Source organism: Artemia sp. Qi Xiang Cuo, chromosome 1, assembly GCF_049724085.1.
Source record: "Artemia sp. Qi Xiang Cuo chromosome 1, ASM4972408v1, whole genome shotgun sequence".
Taxonomy (NCBI): Eukaryota; Metazoa; Arthropoda; class Branchiopoda; order Anostraca; family Artemiidae; genus Artemia; species Artemia sp. Qi Xiang Cuo.
In genome coordinates this window covers 25,260,141-25,276,912 of record NC_142794.1, presented here as the reverse complement: position 1 = coordinate 25,276,912, position 16,772 = coordinate 25,260,141, and the positions used below count along the sequence as shown (strand labels likewise).

Genomic DNA, 16,772 nt, shown 5'->3' with positions numbered 1-16,772 from the left:
TATGGAGTGTCAGTTAAATTCTCACCTTTCATTGATGTATCAAAACCGTGAGAGAGCAGAAAATTACACTTGCACAGGGGACATAAATTTTAAGTTTTTACTCTGATTGGCTAAAGCTTATGCTCGAAAGTTGGCCAGTGCAATAATTTATTTACGGGATAGATTATTGGCACTATAGTCGTTCCTTATTCTGATTTTATTCACAAGTTTGACTATAATACGACTGCACAATCAGAGGCGGCTTTAGAGGGGAGGGGGTCCAAAGGGGGCGCTCGCTTGGGCTGAAGAAATTTTGTGGCATAAAATTTCAAATAAATAATTTAATGGTTATTATCATTCTGTAGTTTAAAATTTTTATTTTTATTCAAATAAATTAGAGGATGTAGTTGGCATACGTATAAGCAAATTGAATCGAAAATTTCCCCTCATCTTCATCACCATTCCTTGAATTCAATTTTTTTTTTAATTCGGCCTAAAAAATTATTGGGAGACGGGAGAGGGGGAGGCTAATCAAGATTTTTACCCGGGCGCAAGAGAGGCCAGAACCGCCACGTGACATAAATCATGAATGTGAAACTTTTTACTCTTATAAGATAGCATGTTTTGCATTATAGTTTGTTAAATATCATTTCTAAGCGATGTCGTTGGGTATTATAGTTAATTTAGACTTGATGCAAAAGAAATCCGACGCACAGAAACTATCAGAGGCATGATTTTTATGCCCGGGAACATTTTTTAGAGTAATTCTGTAGGCATAAAAAATTATTTTAGACAACAAATAACGTAAGTTTATGCGACCACCAAATTTGTTTTTCTAGTCCGAATAGTCTTGTTCGTTCTTTGGTCTGCTTTTTCTTGCATTATCCATCAATAGCTGTATTGTATCTTTTTATTTCGTAACGTTCGGCCATTTTATTGTCATTTAGGATGTTAATAGCACCCAGATATTGTATCATCTTACAATGGAAAAGATATTTCCAGATATACTCTCTTGCTTCATTAGCTTTACATTCTGTTAGAAAATCTTATTAGCCCTTGCCCCATTGCATCCTAGTCGGAATTAGGACATTCATTGTGATTTTCTTTTATATCCATTCTACGTTAAGTAGCAAGCGTACAGGTTAGCTTGATTTAAACTGGCTTGGAGCCCTTGTGTATTATAATTCTCCATTGTACCACTAGCTTTCTTCCCTTCACGGTGACACTTCTTAAAATAATTAGAAAAATTCGACTAAAACGTAAATCACGCAAATGAGGTATTTCGAAGCTAGTAAAACGAAACCTTAGTTGTGAAGGCTCCATGAATTATGCTGCAACTATGGCTCCTGAGTTGCTTATGTAGAACAGTAAATGGGATTATGTATAAGGGATGGAAACTTGTGAATTTCGTTTTAAGTTTGTTATCTGTTTTGCTCGTAGGGATAGAAGCCTGCTTTTTAAAGGAAATGCTATAGATTAGAATTTGTCTTGACGACAAGTCACTAATTTTTTAATACTCTGCCAACATATTCAGCGCTCCTCTATTGTAGATTATTTTAGCAGTTTCCCCTCAGTTCTAATTGAATCGCTACTTAAGTTTTTCTGTAATGGGTCTTTCACACTACGCTATAAAACCTTTCAACACAACCTAACTTAAGACTTAGTGCTACGTTATATAACTTGACAGAGGGAAGTTTGTCCCTAACGTAGGCAGTGTTAAGTCTATTCTATTTCTAATTTTACGTCACGTAAAATCATGTTGCGGCTTGGAAAAGGCAATGTAGCAGCAAAATGGATTTTCTGGGTGAGCAATTGATACGTTTTTAAAATAAATTATATTTTGTTTAGAAAGCCTTTCATGCTTGATCACAGCTCGTGTCTCCATCTCTATTCCGCAATTTTTAATTTTTAGATAGTTCGCTTATGACGATTGGGATGATTTCAGACAATGATTAGGGTGGCTTATGGATTTTTAAGTTTTTCTAGAGCGAAAGATGCTGTTTAAGTGTGAAAAGTTACACGTACCGTAATTTAACCACTTAGCATAGGAAATTATGTATGCTGTGTTAAAGCCTCTATGATTTTCATGTTTTCTATCTGTTTGTTTAAAGAGACTTCCTCCATTTGTCTAAATAGAGATATTACTAAGAATTCACTTCGCAATAGCCCTAACATTGCTGAACTAGAATGACGCAAGAGAACACTTTGCAACAATTCGTTTATTGAATTTCCAATAGTTAGATGGTTTGAACAGTTTCCACCGAGCCCTTAGATAGCCGTATTGTTATTTCTTGTAATTGAATTTCTTACACTTTAAACGAATTCCCCTGGCAGTTCTTCCAGAGTGATGGTGCTAACGAAAAATGTCAATAATGGTCACGGGGGACGTGCAGTCAACATAAGAACCTTTTTTCTTAGCTGAAGCTCCCATACAAACGAAAATGATCGACGAAGGATCGATAAAAACGGACTTTCGAAACTGTTATTCCTAAGTGAAAGTGTGTTGCAGATTGCTGATTTTTATGTTTTCTTCTTTTGTACATAGTTTTCGGCCATCCTGTGGCCATCATCATGGCCATCAGCTTTATGGCTTACCTAACCCTGGCTTTAGGATTTGTCTAGTTAAATTACTGTGACCTCATAGCTGCACGGGGAGAAATTAAAATAATTAAGGAAGCGTCTATTTTTATGTATTTGGATTTTTAATCGGGGCAATTATTTTCTGGGGGATGGGGCTTCACAAAAAAAAATTTAAGAAAGGCATGAACAATTTGTTATTTGCATAGGTTTTTACGAGTTATCCAAAAATTTCGTAGTGAGGAGTTCAAACCCAGTAACCCTCCCCCCTGGATACGGCCTTACCCCTGTGTTCTCTACTCGTAATCACTGACCACAAAATGTTGTTGGGATATTGTTTCTTTTTTAAGTAAAAATGTTTTGTAGACTCATGGTTTGTATGTATTCTCTTTCGTATATGTTTTGCTCCAATGACATGTACATGTTTATAGTCTACTTAGTCAAAAGTTGGTACTATAGAATTTGGCAAAGTGGATTGGTATAGCGCCATACCGGCATGGGGAACGGTTGGAGAATTTACAGTAACTATAATAAAAAAAAATGTTCTCGTGTTTTTGACCCCCCCCCCCCCACTCCTATGTACTCTACCTATGATCATTAACGCTAATAGTGAGTTCTGGTATTGCTTTCTTTCATGTAAAAATGTTTTGCCGTTTGACGTTTTTATGTTTTCTTCTTTTGTATAGATTTTGCTACCCTCACATCTATAATCATATGGCTTACCCAACCATATGGATGTATAATTAGGCTAATTAAAGTCTATGGCGTCATCTGTACGGGTAGAGATTGGGAAATTTCCATTTACTATAACCATAAAAATTGCCATAATCTATATTTTCAATATATTGTATTCTATTTACCTATGATCATTGACTCTAAAGTAGATTTTGGTTTTATTCTCTTTCTTAATGACATTTTTTTTGTAGATTAGCGATTTTCGTGTTTTCTTCTTTTGTATATGGGCATATTTTGTAGCGATCATATTTATAATTTTGTATATTACCTGTTCTAAAACAAATATTAAAAACCGTAGATCTCTCCCGATTCAACAGCTATGACACCAAATATGCACGGGAGGGATAGGGAAACTCTCAAACAGTGTGATCCAAAAAATGACCGCTTTCAGGTTTTTGACCTCCGTGTAGTCTACCAATTGCTGGCGACCCGAAAATGGATTTTCGGTGTTTTTCCTTTCATAAATAAGTTTTTTACGGATTGAAGATTTTCTTTTTCTTTTTTTGTAAATTCTAGTTATCACACAAGTCTACCAAAACGAGTTGTTGGATTTCAGCCAGATTGTGCCTGGAATCTAGTTGAATATATGTAACGCTGCACTCTGGAGGATTGGCTTTTCACCGGTGACTGATGTCGAAGTGTTAAATTATTGCTCGCCATATACTTTTACGCCATATGCTTTTCACCGGTGACTGATGTCGAAGTGTTAAATTATTGCTCGCCATATACTAGAAAGCAAATATGTAAAACCTATGAAAACAGTCGGTGATTATATAAAAAAAATTCCTCATAGAAACCAGTGAATGTTTTAGCAATCAAATTAACGTATTAGATATCTATTTTGTATAATATAATAATAAACTAATTTTATATCTATTAATATATTTCTAAGTCAATTATATTAGTAATTACAAAAAAGCCATATATAGAAAGCAAAAAAAGCTCTGCAACAATCACAACTAGAATCCAATCGATGACTTTGTTCTTACTCGTATTAAAGTAAAACATTCCGATAAATGCAGTGATTTCTATTTGAAAATATTTCAAAAATCAAATTAGTGATTTCTATTTCATCATTTATCAGTTGTTCCATGTTGGGGGTCCTTCAGACCGGTCTAAGGTGCCCCCCTCTCTCATGTTTGCATTCATGTGACATTATTCGCAGTGTCTTTTGCACGTTTTTCAACGTGTTTTGGCAAAGAATTGGTTTGGTAACTTCTTAAACATCTTGGTAGCCTTATGAGACACCCGCAAATGGATTAGACCAATCACTTATGTTCTTTGTTTCTTATTTTTGGGATTGGGGTTAAAATTTCAGTTACACGGAACGGCAAATAACGTTTTAGAATCCCTTCAACCTATCCCAGGGGAGAAATATCCAAATTTTGTAGGGTAAAAATCTATCAAATATTTCGTTTTCTGAGAAAAAGTTTCTTGAGGATGCAGCTCTTCAGTGAGGACGAATCGTCTTGAATTGGCAGTTAAAGGACACACAGCAAAAAAAAAAAAAAAAAAAAAAAATCCAAACAGTTTTGTCAGTTTTTTATGTTTTCATTACCTTTTTTATAGGTACTTGTTTTCTTGAATAAGATGAAGATAGCTTTAAATGAAGACTTTAGTCGCACAAAAGTCGAAGAATTTGTCAGGAAAACTCTCGCATCTGGTCAAGTGGTTCCGGGCTATGGTCATGCTGTATTGAGGAAAACGGACCCAAGATATACCTGCCAGAGAGAATTTGCTTTGAAACACTTGCCTGATGACAAAATGTTTAAGGTAAGAAACTGCGAAATTGTTCATCATCAAAAATTTTGTTCTAACAGTTGTGTTTGCTTTTTTAATGCTAGTTTTTCTATACCAAAAATTGAAAATAATAGCCGTGATTCAAGTCATTTTGAGCTGTATATTTTTTTCTAGTTATTTGTCTGTAAAAAAAAATGTTGGAAATGGGGAAAAAATAAATCAATTTATTTTGGTGTATCACATAAAAACGTGTTACGTTGGAAATGAAAGTAGTTTTTTATTCAACAAGTATCTTTGGAAAAATTATTTATCTAGGGTTTAAATTATTGACGGCAAATTGGCGGCCAGTGGGCGGATGTGGCTGTCTTGAACCTCTTTGCAGCCCACGAGATTCGTTGTATTTTTAAAAACTATAAGGGCAGAAGTTGTTAAAACGAATGTATTAAGAATATACATAATTTTTGCATAGGTTTAATCAAAAATTGACTCGGATTTATGAGAAAAATTAACTCTGGTTTAAGCACATTATATATATATATATATATATATATATATATATATATATATATATAAAAGAATTAGAAGTATATTCTCAAAATATTAATTTTGCTAAAGAGAAATATATTCTCTTTTGGGATCTCGGGCACAAAAAGTTGTTAGCTCACAAATTGGTAAGCTTGCACGGTAAGTGAAGTTGAACCAAATATTGTTTCAATTTCTATTTACCGTACAAAAGTTGTTTGCTCACAAATTGGTAAGCTTGTACGGTAAGTGAAGTTGAACCAAATATTGGTTCAATTTCTACTTGCCGTACAAAAAGTTGTTTGCTCACAGATTGGTAAGCTTGTACGGTAAGTGAAGTTGAACTAAATATTCGTTCAGTTTCTACTTGCCGTACAAATAGTTTTTTGTAACGAAAAAGGAAATTGCCAAGACAAAATGTGTTCGAACAATGGATGCTATCCTACAACACCAGTTAAGACATGCAAATATTCAAATCGAGATTAGTCTGCAAAAGCTAAGTGAAGGAGTGGAAAAAGAAATATCGTACTGGTAAAATAAGTATTTTTTGTCATTTTTTATACAGTGGAAATCATCAGGTTAATTATTTTTCTTTTGCTGTATTATAGTGGAGAGAGAGGGGGTAAGCAGAGTAATATAACTAACTATATTAAAATTTTTCATTCCAGTAGTGGGTTTAAATTTAATAGGCGAGGAGAATATATTTTGATATGCAATACGTGGAGCTATGATGCATTTCCAAAAGAGCGCGCGAAATGTTTTGGGTTGGCCACTCTTTGTCAGATAAACAGGTTTGATAAAGCAAAGTTTTGTCACTGCACCGAGTTTCAAAGCAGTGGCTTCAAGAGAATTCGTTGGAACCCTTTAAAAAGAACGTAAGATAGACATTACCGAAAAAGGTCGCATTAGAACTTCACATTTATCGTAAACTATCGGTTCAGTCCTTCACATCTCTCTCAAGACCTTCACATCTTATATTTGGACCCTAAGAACTTAAAATTTGTCATTAACTAATATCCAGTTAATTCAAATTATTCATACACTGCATGGGTGATAAAATAAAGTCTTAAAGCAATTATTAAAATCTTTTCAGAGGGGAACTTTAAACCAGCTTGTTTTTGGAAGATTCTATAAATATTTGAAAATGGACTTGATGACTTTTAAGATACATCATAAAAATTTCAAGAACATCAAAAAAAAAATTGACCTCGGATCTATCTTAGGCCTACTCATACCTAAAAACTGCGCTTTTCTAAGATTTTTCTTTGGCTGTTTCAACATTATGTCGTTTCTGATTCTGAGCTTCACCGCATTTTTGTAAGATTGCTTACTTAAACCATGAAAATGAATAAGCAAAGCTAATCAGTTAATTTTTATATTTTATATAAAATAATCATTTCATGTTCATATAAAATATAAAATAAATATGTATTATATAAAGAAATAAATATTTATTATATAGAATAAATCAGTTAATTTTATATTTTATATAAAAATCAGCTTTTACATAAAAAATTTAAATATTAATTATCTGTTGATTCTCGATGACAACTACACCATCAAAGGAAAGCTATAACTTCTTAAGCTTTTTAGTGTTATATTTTTTTAGCTGAATTTTTGCTAATGCCCCTGAACTTGCCCCCTCCTCCTTTCTCCCACGTTTCATTTTTAGATTTGGCACCAACTACCACTAAAATGGATAACTGTGTAGGGAGGTATTTTTCATTTAAAATTGACTTCCCAATTATTTTTAATTTTTTAGGATGGCTCTTTAAGTTCACCTTAACCAATTTGAGTAATCGGATTTCATCCTCGCTGGTTTTGGTAAGAGTTTGATAGACTTTCAAACTAAAAACAACCATATCACTCAATAGAGGTGAATTTTATGTCATCTTTTGAACTAAAATTCATTTGAACATATTTTTCAGTCAATATGTTGAATCAAATAAACTGAATAATTTGTGCTGATTTATGTATATCCTTAATATAGAAGTTCAAGCTCATCCAGCTTCACTGAATATGCTGCTTGATGGCTTTGCCAAGCGAATTTTCGTCTTTTGACCTTCTGTTTGGCAAGTATAAAATTTTTGCCAAAACACTGTGCCTTTTCTTTGACAAGGCTTGCTTTTTTGTTCCTATATGTACTCTCTTAATTGTGATCACACCTTTGAATTGCAATCCTATGTGCTTCAGGATAAGGTTACTTATGATCACTCCTTTGAATTGCAATCCTATGTGCTTCAGGATAAGGTTACTTATGACCACGCCTTTGAATTGCAATCCTATGTGCTTCAGGATAAGGTTACTTGTGATCACACCTTCGAATTGCAATCCTATGTGGTTCAGGATAAGGTTACTTGTGATCACTCCTTTGAATTGCAATCCTATGTGCTTCAGGATAAGGTTACTTGTGATCACACCTTCGAATTGCAATCCTATGTGGTTCAGGATAAGGTTTAAGTCCTGGTGTCGTTGGTTATTTGGTTTGGATTGTGGTTCAGTGGTGTAACTGTAAGCTTATCCTGAGTAAGCGCCCCAGCTCGAAATGATTACCTAGAGAAATCCTGGGAAGGTAAACAGAAAGGGTGTGTGAAAGCATAAGATGGGTGCCCGTCCCCATTGAACTTTGTGGTTGAAGAGCCAGGAAATGGAGATAAACATCCCTGGTAGGCACTGCAAAGCCCAGTGCCGGATCCCTTATCTTTTTTTATGTGTACTCTCTTAAGTTGTATGTTCCCTGTGAAATGTGTGGTTTTGCGTCGAACTTGCAGTTTTAACTTGCACCAAAAGACAAAGATAATTATTTAACTGGATCCACTATCTCAAGATGTGTTTCATCGAACCAGAACTGTGACATTACTAGAAGGATTTAAATTTTCTTAAATCTGATAAAAGTTTTCTTGTTTTTGCTTTTTGTATTTTTTTTAACGTTTTCAATCTAAAAGAAAAAAAAACGCAAATTAAATTTCAAAGCTTAATTTGATTGATGGATGTAGCTGAATTCTAGCTATCGAATAATAACAAAATTCTTGTCTTACGTTGAAATATTAAAAATCGTAGGAGTACAGAAGAATAACATACCAATATCTTGCACATAAAACATAAACCTTTAGTACACTGGAATAAGCCGCCACTTGTATTCAGCTTATTAGACTAGGTTTCATTGAAACCATCAAAATACTTCCAACATAGATTTTTATTTTCATTCATAACTTTCCTTATATGCAAGAAGAAGACAAAGGTTAATTCTCATCCAATTAAGGATTTAGCTTCCTGGTTAAAACCTATATTTAACTGATTCTTTAATAATGGTTGTCTGATTTTTTTTAACGCTTGCCTGATTTTTCCGCTCATTTGAACTCCAATATGGACTAATAAACTGGAAAGAATGGGAATGGGTTTTATGTCGCTCGGATACACGAAAAACTGAATTTGAATAATGGAAGCTGAAATGTTGTAGTATTTCTGTTTCCCCCCCTTTTTTTATTCCCTGAATAGAATTTCTTGGAGGAATTAATAAATCTAGATTTTTTCTACTCTCAATTTTGTTTAAATTAAGAATTCTAAACATTTTATCTTCCCTTTTATGAATGAGTACTTATGAAAGACAGAGGAGGATAAGTAAAAACTTATTCACGATATTGTAAAAAAATACAAAAAAGTGAATTAACAAACACATTCTCTAAAAGTTTGATAAAAGTCACTCCTTTCTGTTTTGACAGTTAAAAAAGGGAGTATTCTATTACAACTTCACTATTGCCATAAACACTTTCTTATAGGCAAGGATTATTGAGTTAACTTGTAGTGAAGGCCAAGGCCGTACCCAGAGGGGGGGGGGCTAGAGGGATTTGAACTCCTCCCGAAATGTTTTTTTGACTCGTAAAAACGTAACAAAAATGGATATAAACGAATTTTTTATGCGTTTTTTGGGCTTTTTTGTTTAACCCCCCCCCCCCCCCCGAAAAAAATCTTGGGTACGGCCTTGGTGAAGGCTATCGGGTGTCAGGCATAAATCGCTCCCATTTAGCTCGTTTGATTATCTTTAAAACGTTTAGGCCAAACCGTTCTATATTATATTCTTCTCAATTCAAATTGCTCTTATTTGGGGTACAAATATAGCAAGTAACACAACCCTAGACGCTACCTGTTTTCAAATGACATCTAGAAGGCTGGTTTTTTATTTAGGTATTGTATTTGCTCCCTTTTTTGGGTGGTATGAAATCCTCCCAAGAGGCATTTGAGACCTTAATAAGCATTGATAGATCTTAGAAGGATTTTTTTTTAATATGCATTTTTAGATTTTTGGCTACTATGGACTAAACTTAGTTCTTTGATTTAACTCTGTGAAAGCTGGAGCTTACGAGGGGGGTATACGTAATCTTTGTCTAAAAGGGAGGTATTGAGTTTAAAATTGTGAGAACTTGTCACTTAAGATATGCGTTGATCTATCAGATTTAAGAGATTCAGAAATAACCGATCTCAAATAAGATTAAAGGGCAAAACTAAATTGGAAAGTCAAGTGTTTATGTAGGGGCTCTTAAACTTGAGATGCCCTGAGATCCTATTGCTTAATGTGAGCGGTACTGCAACAGATTACAGAGTAAGTAAGTGAGTGACATCAAATAAGATTAAAAAGTGAAAGCAAATTGTAAAGTCAATTGCTTTTCAGGAGCCCTTAAACGTGATAGGCTCAGAGAGGTGCCCTGGCAACCTATTAGCTAAGATATGCGTTACTGTAACGGATTTATAAGAACTCATCTAATTATATTAAAAGAGAAAAATAAATTGGTAAGTCAAAGTGTTTCTCAGGGCCCCTAAACGTAATGAGATTGCATCACAGAAAAATAAATCTCTGGAAAGTATTCCTTTTCTATTCCGGCATAAATACCAGGGAAAAATAGTTTCCAAATAATGGTTTGCTGTGTCTTTGGTCGGATCTATTCCCTTTGGCTAGTCTTCCTAACTTTTGTTAATGGGACTATTGTTGTCAATCCTGGAAAATCTGTGAGAGGTTCCTAATCTTCTTAGCTTGAGCCTAGAAATAGCTAAGAAAAGAAGTTTTTTTTTCTCATGTCGGCTTATTTTACAGGCTTTGTTCAATCTTCACATTAGGCTAGAAAATGAGTAGACATCCCAGGTTTTCACTTTAGAAGCCTCTTGTTATGTAACACTGCTTGATTATAAACTCTTCTAGGAAAGAAAAAAACTCCGACCCATCTCCTTAAATCTTCTGACAGGAAGAACACGCTGGAGGTCTTCTCGGGGGATTGCTTAGGGATTATTTTCTAATAATGAGCTTAATTACGAAGTGTAATTAACACCTCTTTCTGAATAAAGGGTTTTAATTCCCTCTGGTCATGTAAGAGCAACGCGCTGGCTAAATTTTAATGAAGTGACCCACAGTAGAGAAACAGACGAGGATAATGCTGCTGATCACCCCGAACTTTATTAAAAATTATCTAATGCAAGTTTGCAAAGAAGACCTGATCTTAAATAAATTGTTATTTTGCATATATCTTGTTAAAAGAAATGCTCAAGTTTCGTAAATAATTTCTGAGACCACACTGGCTAATCATGATAAAATAAAAAATCGCGAAGAAAGGAAGAAAACGAGGACAATTAACAGCCAGTGAAAAAATTGAACAATTATGCAAATATTTCGGTCAAGACCTCCGCTTGACCGTCCTCAGTGCAGAATAAAACTGATAAAAATATAAAAACCAAACCTTAAAATTTTAGTTTGGTGTTTTTATTTTAAGGTTTGGTTTTTATATTTTTATCAGTTTTATTCTGCACTGAGGACGGTCAAGCGGAGGTCTTGACCGAAATATTTGCATAATTTTTCAATTTTTTTACTGGCTGTTAATTGTCCTCGTTTTCTTCCTTTCTTCGCGATTTTTTGTTTTAGCTTAAGTTTCGATTCTTTCAAAGGCGACTCTTTACTATTATTATTACCTAAAAGCCTATGTTTCACTTATAAATGAATACTAATGCTGTTTCCTGAGCCTTTATTATCCATGGATACAATTCTACTTTAAAATTGATAAAGTCTGTTAGATTGATCAGCACGTGGTTGGAATAGTAGCATAAAAAAACTTGCTTTGAAATTTTAAACTTTTTTTTTAGAACGCTGAAACGCCTAAACAACTGACATCGAGTAGGCTGCTTTGCTTCAATTTAAGGTGCAAATATATGTATTAAAAATTAATACATGTCATAAAGTAAATACGCCAGACACTATTCATGTTTAGTCGCGTCAATACGTCCATACACATCTACAAATGGTACACTTACACCTTAAGGCTTTAGATCACTGTATATATATTTATACAGTACAATCATTCCCTATCTCAACCATTATACAAAGCCGGACAAAGATGCAAATGCTCCGGAGAACGTATAAACATAAGCGACATTAGATTTTTTCACGGGTAGAAAGGTTAGATTTCTCTTGAACGCAAAACTTGGCTTCACCTCTATAACACTAAATTTTACAGAATCTAATTTTAAATTAATTTATTCCAATACATGTATAAAAATCGGTAATTAGTAGTGTAATATTATTATTAGATGTTTTCTAGAAATTACAACTAGGTTTCAAAGTCTCGAGTTGGTTTCAAATGCGTTTTGAAAAAGTTTCTGCCGAAATATATATTCTAGGGTAATATACACTGAATTGTTGATGGACGAGGATATGGGCGGAGTTTTTATACGCGCTAAAACTATAGTAGCCAAATATTACTGAGTCGTGGTTATACTGTATATAATTTATATACAGTGCTTTAGATCAACCATCAATGCAACCATGATTCAATGTCTGCATCGGTGGACTATACTGTGTCAGTCAGTAACAATCTGTTGGTCGAAATTTATACACGCTTGTGCCTTACTGCACGGAACAGACACAATATGTTTTTAGGGATTGGGACACTGTGCAAGGGCGGATCCAGGATTTTTTTTTGGGGGGGGGGGTTACTAATTTTTGACTCAGTTTTTGACTAATTTTACTGATTTTTACCTAGGTTTTACTAATTTTCGAATTATTTTCGACTCGGTCAAAAATTTCGGGGGGGGGGGGTTAAAAACGGGTAAACCCCCCCCCCCCTGGATACGGCCTTGACGCTGTGTATCAATTTTTTTACCCATAAGGTATATAGAAATCACTATACCTTGCCTGTATCGATCATAGGCTTAGAAAACATTTGAATCGGGGTTAAGAGCGTGAAAAAAAAAGTTTTGACAGAAAAGCCTACAGAATTCCTTTTTTTCTATTATTTAGGATTGGAAGATTACACTGGTCCCTTCCAACATAATAGTAAAAACATAAATATGTTCGTAGAAGTAAAATCCTTGAAAAGCAAAAATGTTAATTGTTCAGAATTTCTCATTTTAGTGAGCAAGAATAATTCTTTTTAATACTTATTTAAGTATAGCATTTTTTTTTCATGTAAATTTGACTGTTTTTAGTTTTCTTTTTAGATTTTCATAAAACCAAAGGAAATTAGAAGTTAAGAGACCCCTATCATCTGACGAATTGCTAGCATTTTTTTTTTTGTCTTTTTTTCTAGTAGTAAAAGTATATTAGTTTTGCTAATAGAAATGACCAGTTGAGTCAAAGCGCTCCCAAAAGAGTGATAGCCGGAAAATAGTAACCGTTATGCTCTTTCTAAAGCGTTTTTATGGTTGCTTCTATGTTTCTTATTTCTTGGGAAAAGTCTTTGATGATTAAGTTATAAAAAAAAATAATCAATGAAACCGAAAACCAACCATTTGTTTTCAATTGGACCATTTATTTTGAATCAGAAAATTATATTTACCCCTTCCGGCATAATAATGAAAATGAAAAAAAAATGGGGGGGCAAAAGTCATTGAAAAGAAAAAGGATGCGAATTTTTGGGAATTTCCCATTTTAGTTGGCAAGAGTAATTATTTATTATGAGTTAGCATATTTTCAACATTTAAATTTGTCTTTGTTTTAGATCTACATTGATTTCAAGGGAATCGAAATTAAAGTGACGAAGAACATATCATTTGACGAGTAGCTAGTATATTTTTTTCTTTTTTTTTCAGGAGCAAAGATATTGTTTTTTCCAGGAGTAATGATTACTCTTGCCATCGTGTTTGATCGGTTGAATCAGAGCACTCCCCTAAGAGCAATATTTGCCAAATAATCATTGTTATGCTATTTATACAATGTTTCAATTGTTATTGAAACATTGAAAACACTTCTGTTTTTTAACATTGATTATTGTAACGTAAAAGTTATTTTCGAAATCAGCGAGTTTCTTTGTGGTGAACTCCTGTCCCGGCATATGATGAACATGATGAACATTTCGTTCCTGCTGTGTTTCCAACGTTATGTTTAAGCTCCAGATGGGATAATTTTCAGTATTGAATAGAAAATTATACCATCATATTGAATAGAAATTAGCCACCATGATATAATAATAGGAAAATTGTGCATAATTTTAATGTTCCGGATATAATAGCAAATTAGCCCTGTTACATGGGGAGTTGTCCGGGTCTGCTATTTCAAAGTTTCAGCCGTTTCATGGTTGTATTTCATGTTTTTGTTTCAGTTGGTTGTTTTTTGCTTTATTTTTGTCTCTTTCTTCTTGTTATTTATTACTCCACTTTTGTCTTGTTGTTTATAGTGGGTCAAATATAAACAATTATGATATAGTCACACGTTTCAATTAAATTAAGATTTCGCGCGGCTACGGTGCCAATAATGTATCTTGTGGTTCCCGTAATTTCAAAGTTTGACTGTGCTGAATTTTCAAGTGTAAATTTAGGCAAACTTTTTCAAAAATAGTGAAGGTGCGAGCTTAAAAAAGTGGTCTCCTATATGTATGATGACTCTGTCGAAAGATAAAAAGATACAGTAGTAGTAGACCTTACTGGGGACCAAATCAGTGATTGAAATTGTGATATATAGGCTTTACAAATCAGTGATATATAGGCTTTACAAATCAAGTTCTTGCCATTTCAATTTTCAAAAATATGGAGTGATATATAGGCTTTACAAATCAAGTTCTTGCCATTTCAATTTTCAAAAATATGGATCAGTCATAAATCTTGGTTTTTGTCAATAGGTTCGTGACTATAAAGTAGTTTTGGTATTAGACAGCAACTTTCCTATATGTGCGATGAATCTGACAAGTAACGCTAAGATATAGTATTAGTAGACCTTAGTGGGGAACAAACTAGTGACGATATAGGGTTTTCAAACCAAGTTTCTATCATTTCAATTTTCAAAAAAAAATCAAGAATACAGATCAGTCATAAATCTTGTTTGTTTTTTTTTGTCTGTAGGGCCGTCTGAATAGTGTCTGGATATTAGGCTCATTTGCTTTGAATCAGATTCCAACTTTTTGTTTGTCCCGGTTCAAAATTAAGAGTCGGATTCAAATCGTTAGTATTATTAACCCTTTTCCAGGTTAATTAGGTTTTTTCCTGGAAATAAGGCCGCAAAAAGTCTGTTAGAGTAATATTTTTAATTTTATTTTTAATGTGCCTCGTGGGAGTTAGAAATAATCTGGTATAGAACCCCCTATCTGCTGATGAAAGAACTTCTCCATTCCAAAATTGTAATTTTTTGGAAGTATCAAGTAATCTGTTTTTAATTATGTTGTTTTGTTATCAAGTAAGCGTCTTCCCAGCTCATGTCAATCTTCCTTTATCGAAACCTAACTAACTTTTAGTAAAAGGATTGAGCTAGAAAGAGAGTCTGATAGAAAAACAAATAACGACTTTTACCTCAATCAGAACTGTACGAGACACAAGAGAATTATCTAAGATAGAATCCCTTGTCTTCTGGAGATGAAATAGTTCCTCCGCATAAATCTAGTGAAATTAAAAAAGAGACAAATTTATGTATAGTAGTTGTCAATCTGATATACTTAATGCTAGTAAGTACAATTTATTATTCTAAGCCATTAAAATGGGAAATTCTATTAAATATAAATTTATTTTTCCTTTGCAAATATTTTACTTCATTTACTTGACTTGAAGCTCTTGCTCTGGAGCATAGCCAGCATATAGGGAAACAGACGTCAGTGTCGATAGTCGTATCCAGAGTGGTCTGTCCTGAGCGAGGGTTTGAGCTTCGTTGGGGTCGATGGCCCTGGTAGTAAGTCGACCGTGGATTATGTCCACTCAGCTTGTGCGTGGTTTACCTTCGGGGTGTTCCCACTTTCCCAGCCGTTTGCAGTTGGGTCCATGTCGAAGATGAGTCGGGCGGGTGATTGAGGGGGCTGGCCAATTAGATGACTATACCAACGTAGCGTGCGAGACACGAGCTGCTCACACAGGGGTGGCAATTTCAACGACTTGAGCATCTCAAAGTTCTGCACCCTTTCAAACCATATAACGCGTTCAGTTTTGCGGAAGTGCTCCGTCTGGACAATACCTACCTTCATCATCTGCGGACGCCTACCTTCATCATCTGCGGACGAGTCATCGGCCAAGTCTCTGACGATTACAGCATAACGTTAGCTACCGAAGCAGAGTATATGCGTGCTTTCGTGTGTGGTTGATCAGGGATTTGTGAAAATATGGCTCTCAGGAGACGGCCAAAGTCGGCACGCCTTTGCCGCTCTTGCTAAAGTCTGCATCTAGATCAAACAGTTCGCGGTTCGCGGTAACGAACTGTAAGTATGGAGCGACCCGGCTTAATGGTAACCGAAACTCTAGAAAAACGGGATTTTGATACATCAAAAGAATCAGATTTTCAAATATATAAGTTTCATCAAGTTTATTCCTACCCATCAAAAGTTACGCGGCTGAAAAAATTTGGCTGATTTTTGAAGTGACGAAAAAAATGGAGGGCATCTAGGCCCCTCCCACGCTCATTTTTTTTTCCAAAGTCTCCCGATCAAAATTTTGAGATAGCCGTTTTGTTCAGCATGGTCGAAAATATGATAGCTATGTCTCTTAGGATGACTTAATCTCCCGAAGTCCCCGGGGGGAGGGCTGAAAGTTATGAACTTTACCCAATGTTAACATATAGTATTGGTAATTTGGAAATATACAGACGTTTTCAGGGGGGGATTTTTTATGGTAGTGGGGGGGAGGGGTGGTTCGGGGTTTATGTGGGAGGATCTTTCCATGACGGAAGTTTTCATGGGGGAAGGGACATTGCTATGAAGGGGGCGCCGGATTTCCCAGCATTATTTAAGTTTTTCAACTGAAAGTAAGGAGCAACATCAAAACTTAAA

General features: G+C 34.6%; 1 protein-coding gene across 1 annotated transcript in view; it reads left to right on the top strand.

Annotated features, from left to right (window-relative positions):
- Nucleotides 1-16,772, top strand: part of kdn (citrate synthase) — a 93,680-nt gene that overhangs the window by 57,539 nt on the left and 19,369 nt on the right. The window contains exon 7 of the mRNA XM_089096040.1: nt 4,861-5,064. Coding sequence (XP_088952166.1) covers nt 4,861-5,064 — 204 coding nt within the window. The remainder of the gene's footprint in view (nt 1-4,860; nt 5,065-16,772) is intronic.